The 6,883-nt window shown below is 55.9% G+C and overlaps 1 protein-coding gene across 1 annotated transcript in view; it reads left to right on the forward strand.

Annotated features, from left to right (window-relative positions):
- ASB18 (ankyrin repeat and SOCS box containing 18) overlaps positions 1-6,883 on the forward strand; it is an 80,815-nt gene that overhangs the window by 25,304 nt on the left and 48,628 nt on the right. The window contains exons 3-4 of the mRNA XM_007943645.1: positions 4,843-4,962; positions 6,328-6,398. Coding sequence (XP_007941836.1) covers positions 4,843-4,962; positions 6,328-6,398 — 191 coding nt within the window. The remainder of the gene's footprint in view (positions 1-4,842; positions 4,963-6,327; positions 6,399-6,883) is intronic.

The following is a 6,883-nucleotide window of genomic DNA, read 5'->3' on the forward strand; positions in this document are numbered from 1 at the left end:
AGTGGGTGTGGTTTGGGCTTTGCTTCTGTGAAGACTGACAGCCTTGGAGACCCTGTGGGCAGTTCCACTCTGTCCTCTAGGGGCGCTGTGAATTGATGGACTTTTTTTAAGGTGCAGGGAAGCCCTACAGACCTGAAGTAGGACCCCACTGCCAGCATCTCAGCCCTGCCATTAGCCAGCCAAGAGTCCATGTTACTACAACATTCTCCCCCGAGAGAAAAGGATTGCAGACAATAGAGAATAAGAGACGGAAAGCCTGAGGAATTTCAGTATGGTTGAGCACATTTCAATGAGGCCAGTTCATTCAGTCTTCCAACCGCTTTCATGGAGGACCTAGGGTGTCAGGCACTGAGAAGCCAACGGCATTGGTTCCCAGGGCCACCACAACAAAGGACCACAAGCCAAATGGCCCACAAGGACGACACCCAGAAGTCTGGAATTGCGGATTCCTGCACCGATTCCTCCTGAGGCTCCGAGAGACCCTGTGCCATGCCTCGCTCCCAGCTCCTGTGGTGGCCAATGAGACCTGGGTTCCCTGGTTGTAAACACACTTCAGCGGCTGTCCCATCTTCTCACGGCTGCCTTCTGTCCCTGTGTCTCTGAGTCTCCTCTCCTCCCGCAGGATGAGGACACACCCCACCCTGTGTGACCTCACGGGGACTTGTAACATCATCACAGACCCTATTTCCATAGCAGGCCTCGCTCACAGGCACCAGAAGTTAGCACCTGAGTGCACCTTGTGGGGCATACTGCCGTCTGACACCAATGGAGACTGAGAAGCAGCCCCTGCCCACGAGAAACTCATGGCCAAACGGGGTCACAGGCTGGTACCCAGCAGTCACTGCATGGCCAGGCACCATGGGGACACTGAGCATAGACTCAGGGTCCAGTCACAGCAGTTAGGGGAGGCTTCACGGAAAAACCAAGGTTGAGCTGCATCTTGAGGATGGAGTGAAGACAGCAATTGACAAGAGGAAACTTAGAGGCCCAGCAGAGGGGACGCATGTGCAAACACTCAGGCGAGAGGCCACGGTGCAGCCATGGGGCCAGGGACCCTTGGGCTGGGGCTGACTTCTCAGGAGGCAGGAAGCCCCCAACTTCCATTAAGGTGCTTGGGGTGAGTATTGAGAGTTGCCTCAGTCTGAACCTGAATGGCAGTACCCCATTGGGCACCTGCCTGCAGGGGCGCCCGGGCACAGAGCCTGCAGGGGGTGCTTGGGGAGCAGCGTGCTACCTGAGCACAGAGCCCGTGCGTCCGTCTCACCCTCTGACAACCTGTGAAGACAAGCCCTCGGCCCTGGGAGCAGCAGCTCGGCTCAGGAGCAACCTGCCGGTCCCCGCAGCTGTCCACCGCCGTGTGGGCCTCTCCGGGGCACAGTCAAGGCCGCACACAGCCTCTGGCCGCACCCCTGTGCGCCCCGCACCCCTGCAGGCCTCCTCCCCAGAAAAGACCGGGTTTGACCTCCGGTTCCTGAGACAATCGTGCACAGGCATGTATGCCTGTCCGTCAGGGGAGCAGCCAGATTACAAACACACGTGGAGAGGTGCGCTTTCCCCGCCTCCTTTCACCCAAACCCCTTCTCAGGAAGGCAGGTCCTTTTCTGCCCTCCGTGGTGGCAAAAGGTCGGGGAAGAGGACAAGCTGCTGACCAGGTGACTCTTCGAAGCACAGAGCCTGGTGGAGGACCTGGAGATCTGCTCCCATAATGATCGCAGCCAGCAAAACCCTCCAGGTCACAATGACGGTGCCTGAGCACAGCGCCCCCGTCTCTAAGGGATCACTGATGGTTCAGTGGTAGCGGGCAGCTTTGGGGGAGCAGCGGGCAGCCTTGTGTGCAGCGCAGATGGAGAGAAGGCCATGGGGGAGCGCTCTTAGGTTCAGATGTGCTGAGCCCTGACAAGCCCTGCTTCTGGACTCTTCTCTTGTTTCCTGTTGTTCCTGTAGTTTGTTTGATGTGACCCCACGTGGAGACAGCATTGTCCAGTCCCAGTTCTAACGGTGAATACTGCACAGAGGCTGATGACCAGCGGTATTCACAGCACCCAGGGCACGTCTCCCTGTTAATTCTCTGGGGTGTGTCCCCCCACTCTTCCCCTCCCTCCAGCCTCTGGTCACACACTTTTAATTGTCACTCATCTGGACCAGGCAAAGGACCCTGTAGCCTAAGCTCATTGGCCAGATCCAACTTCCTGTAGGGGGCAGGGGGAGAGGAATTGGAAGGAAATATGAGGATTGTTTTATTACCTACATTATAATAGTAACAATAATAAAAGAGCTGTTTAATTTGTAGACTATAAAGTCCTAAACCAAACTGTAGTGAGTAACTAGTAAGTTACCAATAAAGGGCTATGAGCCCTGGCAGTGCAACAGTTGAGCGCTCGGCTGCCAACCATAAGGCTGGCGGTTCAAACCCACCCCAGGGCTCTGAAAGGGAGACTGGTTACAGTCAAGAAACCTCTGAATCAAAATGGCGGTGCCTAAGGACCATGCCGCCCCTTTCTAGGGGGTCATTGGTGTTCGGGCGTGGAGTCCTTGCTTTCCGTCCAGGGAATCTGAGTTCCATCCCTCACCACCGCCCCTCATTGGCAGTCACCCCCCATCTCTCAGCGAAGGCTTGTGTGTTGCTGGGATGCTGGACAGCTTGTAGTGGGGCTTCCAGACGAGGACGGACGAGCAAGAAAGCCTGGGGACCTGCTTCTGAGAACCAGCCATCGGAAACCCTGCAGATCCCCGTGGTCCAATCCCCAAGTGGCGAGGGGATGACACGGTGCCAGGTAGCGGCTTGCTGTGCTGGGCTTGGGGCGCTGGGAGTTGGGGCCAGCGCAACAGCCGCTAACAACAGCCACCACCTTCCTGAGAAGGAAAGTTTGTGACACTGCACTACTTCAGCAGGGGTGCACATGCTGAACCCCGTTCTCAGCAGCTGGAAGAAAGTCACAGGCAACCAGGGTCCCCAGATGGCACCTTGGGGTCCCCAGGTCTGGTCCTTCAGAGCCTCCCAGCCAGGGGCACTCACTCCAAGCGGCCGGCCGGCCACCCTCACGTGTCTTGGGCTGCGGCAGTGCTCAGGACACACGTCCTGTCCTGTGGGCCACTGCAGAAGAGGAAGTGGACAGGAGAGACAGCAGAAAGCCGGAAAAGAGAAGCCAAGGGACCCTGGCCTCGCCACTCCCTTCTCGTTTGTCATAGAGCCGGCGCTAACTCATGACGACCCCACGCACAGCAGAACCAAGCACTGCCCGGTCCAGCCCCTCCCCGTGGTCCTGGTGTGTGGGAGTCTGCTGTTGTGGCTACCGTGCCCATCGTCTCATGAGGCCTCGCTCGTTCTCACTGACCGTCCACTCTGCCGACCAAGATGTCCTCGTGTTCTGAGAGCTGTTTCCTGATGACGTGTCCGGAGAAAACAAGGCAGCGTCCCGTCATTGTCCCTCCCGAGGAGCAGGCTGGCTGCACTTCCGCTAAGACTGATGTGTTCAGTCTGGCGGTCCAAGATGCGCCCAACGACCTTCACCAACCACAGTCCAAACGCTTCAGTGCTTCTCTCCTTCCTTCATTACCCAGCTCTCACATGCACATGAGGTGACTGAAAACAGCATGGCTTGGGTCAGGCGCACCTCAGTCCTCAGAGTGACATCTTTGCTTTCTAAGATTTTAAAGAGGTCTTTTGCAGCAGACTTGCCCCGTGCAATATGTCGTTTGGGTTCCTGACTGCTGCTTCCATGGGTGTTGATTAATGAGCCAAGTAGAATGAAATTGTTGACTTCATTTTTGTCAAAATGACTTCGTGTTTAACAGCCTACCTCCTTCTCAAGGTTACGGGGCATTAATGTGGGAAGGCATCAGGAATGGCTAGGAGGCTGTGTTTGGTGCTTTCCTTTGAGTTGAAGAATTTTGCTCCCAAATTTAAATACAGCGCATGGTGGTTTGGTTTTGTTTTCTCTGGATTGTTTTTTAAGTAAAATATAATAAAAAGTTTAATGAGCAAATTCCTCTAAGCAAATGTGAAACGGCCAATGAGAGTTTCATTGCTTTAAAAAAAAAAACAAAAAAAACCTAGGGGGAGCTAGGAGCTCTGGTGGTGTGTAGTGGTTAGGGCATTTGGCTGCTAACCAAAAGGTCAGTGGTTCAAACCCACCAGCTGCTCTGTGGAAGAAAGATGAGGCAGTCTGCGTCTGTAAAGATTTACCACCTTGGAAACCCGATGGGGGGTGGCTATGAGTCGGAATTGGCTTGATGGCAGTGAGTTTGATTTTGGTTTGAAGGAGTTATTACTGACTTGTTAAGAATTTTGGTCACTGAAGTCACACTTAACAAGTTAGTCACTTAACCTACACGTACAGGTATAAAAGAAATGCTAGCTAAGGTTAGGCAGTCCCAGGCCAGGCAAACAGCAGGATGAGGGGGAGGAGTGTGTCACAATCAGAGGTGCAGGGTAGTGCCTGCCTGGTGGAATGGAGAGCTATTTTTGAAGACACGGATGTGCTGTCTCTAGAATTCGAATCTATACAATCACAAGGTGATGGCTGGGGACTGTGGCCACTCGGAGGTCACGTGACTCTGGTCATATCAAGTAACCATCACATCAGAGCCCATGGGAGTTATAAATACACCACCATCGAGCCCCAGCTGGGTGACAATTGAGTAATGACAATAGAAATAGCACATGTCCATACAATCGTCTCTCCCCTTCCTGAAGAGCTCCACCGATCACTTGCAGGGCCATGGAGAACGGGCCCCAGCCGGTTCCGGGGAGGCTGCAGATCATTCAGACAACGAGCAAAGAGCCTCTTGTCAGAGCTGGGTCCCCGGTACTACAGTTACACGCCGCCTTGGTCTCCGGAGACCTGGACCACCTTACGCCCCTCATGGACCAGTTCTTCCGGGATGCCAATGTGGTGTTTGAGATCCACACGGATGAGGTGGTGTGGCAGGTGAAGTCCGCAGCCACCTTCGGACTGTCAGGTACCCTTGCCGCTTCCAAACCTCAGCTGTCTCCTCGCAAGTGCCCTTCTCGGCACTGTGTGTAGCACACGCCGGGAAGGGACTCCAGGAACGGGAGTTGGCCTGCACGTGTTCTCGGATGTAGACTGTAGGCAACAGGGTGCGAGAGGTCAAAGGGGAAAGGCTGTTGTGGGAACACCTGCCTAATGCTAGTAGTGCCTGCCCTCTTTAAGACTTGCTTGGGTCCCATCAGCCAGGATGTGTGTTGGGCTGCCCGGGGAGGGGCTGGAGAGGAACAGGCATCTCTCCCCAGAGTGTGTCCGGAGCCAGGCCTTGGCGTGCCGCTGTGTGTGCGGCCCTCTCTGAATCTGTGAAGGCCGTGCTGTGGGGTGGCGGTCACACCCTGCATCAACAGAGGAGGGGGCACGATGCCAGTCCTCCCCTGGGACCTGAGGGCCTGAGGTTGGGGGCAGAGGCGAAAAATCAGGGGTCTCTGAGTTGTAGATGTTGGCATTCACCCCTGCCACCTGAACATGGTCGCTCCGTGCTAAGCAGACAGGTAGGTCCCCAGAGAAAGGACCCCTTCCACCTGGAAAGACAGCACAGAAGAGACACACGTGACCCCCAGGACATCTTGGTGGCCCTCTGTAGTGGGTACTCTTCTGCTCGGGTGCCACACATTCCCCAGAGGGGACGAGTGCTGGAATAGGGCTCAAGTAACAAAGCAGCCCTGGCAGATGGGAGGGTTTGAGAATCTGCAGTCGGGGCTTGGGGCAGTGTCCCGTGTCCTTGCCACCTGAGCGCTGGCAGGCAAGGAATGCGGAAGGCCAGCTTCCAAAGGCCCGACACGGTTTACGCCCGGCACGGGAGAAGGGAACAAACCCACCACACTGTGAAAGGGCTGGGGCATTCACAGGGGCCGGCACGTGTGGGGAAGGCCAGTGTCACGTCCGGCCTGGGCTTCCCAGCCCCTAGTGAGGCAGGACATGGCCTCCTCTCCTTGACTGTCCCAGACTTGTGCAGACCTCCCCTCCGACGGCTGTGGCTCTGCTCTTGTTGTTGTCCCCTGCCGTCCAGTCAATCCTGACGCATGTCACTCCCAGGTGTGCGGGGTAGAACTGCTCCGTAGAGTTTTCAAGGGGGTGCCCTTTCAGAGGCTGGCCGCCAGCCTGTCTCCCAAGACACTGCTGGGAGGTTTCCAACCGCCAGCTTTTCAGCTAGGCGTCAAGCCCTTCTCTGTGCCACCTCCTTCTGCTTGAATGTTCACCCTGGACACACTCACACAAACGTCCCAGTGTCTAAGCGGTGCTCCGTTACTCCACTGCTGATGCACTCAGGCCCCGGCCCGGTTTTTCTGTTCAGCTCAAACGGTCCACCCCTCACTAGGGCAGACGTGTAAGATGGACAGAGAGCTGGAGAACATTCGGAATGCAGGGGCCTTCCTGTCCCTGAGGAAGGTGCAGCAGGACTTAGTGCTGCCAAGGCTCGATGCAGGCCGTGGGGAGAGGGAGGCCAGGGCCGAGGCCACCTGGGCTTGGTGCTTTCCCCTCCATCACCCAACTCCCTGCAGCAGAGCCAGCAGCAGAAACCGCCAAACCTTCTAGTGGTGCAGTGGTTAAAGCACTCAGCTGCTAATCAAAACTTTGGGGCTTCAAACGCATCAGCCACTCTGAGGCAGCCTGCTTCTGTAAAGATTTCAGCCTTGGAGACCTGTGGGGCAGTTCCACCCTGTCCTCTAGGGGCGCTGTGAGTGAGTATCAACTCAGCAGTGGGTGTGGTTTGGGCTTTGCTTCTGTGAAGATTGATAGCCTAGGAAACCCTGTGGTGCCGTTCCATTCTGTCCTCTAGGGGCGCTGTGGGTCAGAATGGACTCCAGGCAGTGGGTGTGGTTTGGGCTTTGTTTCCATGAAGACTGACAGCCTTGGAGACCCTGTGGGCAGTT

This window comes from Orycteropus afer, unplaced genomic scaffold (genome assembly GCF_000298275.1).
Source record: "Orycteropus afer afer isolate SDZICR_OR568_19922 unplaced genomic scaffold, OryAfe1.0 scaffold00006, whole genome shotgun sequence".
Classification (NCBI taxonomy): Eukaryota; Metazoa; Chordata; class Mammalia; order Tubulidentata; family Orycteropodidae; genus Orycteropus; species Orycteropus afer.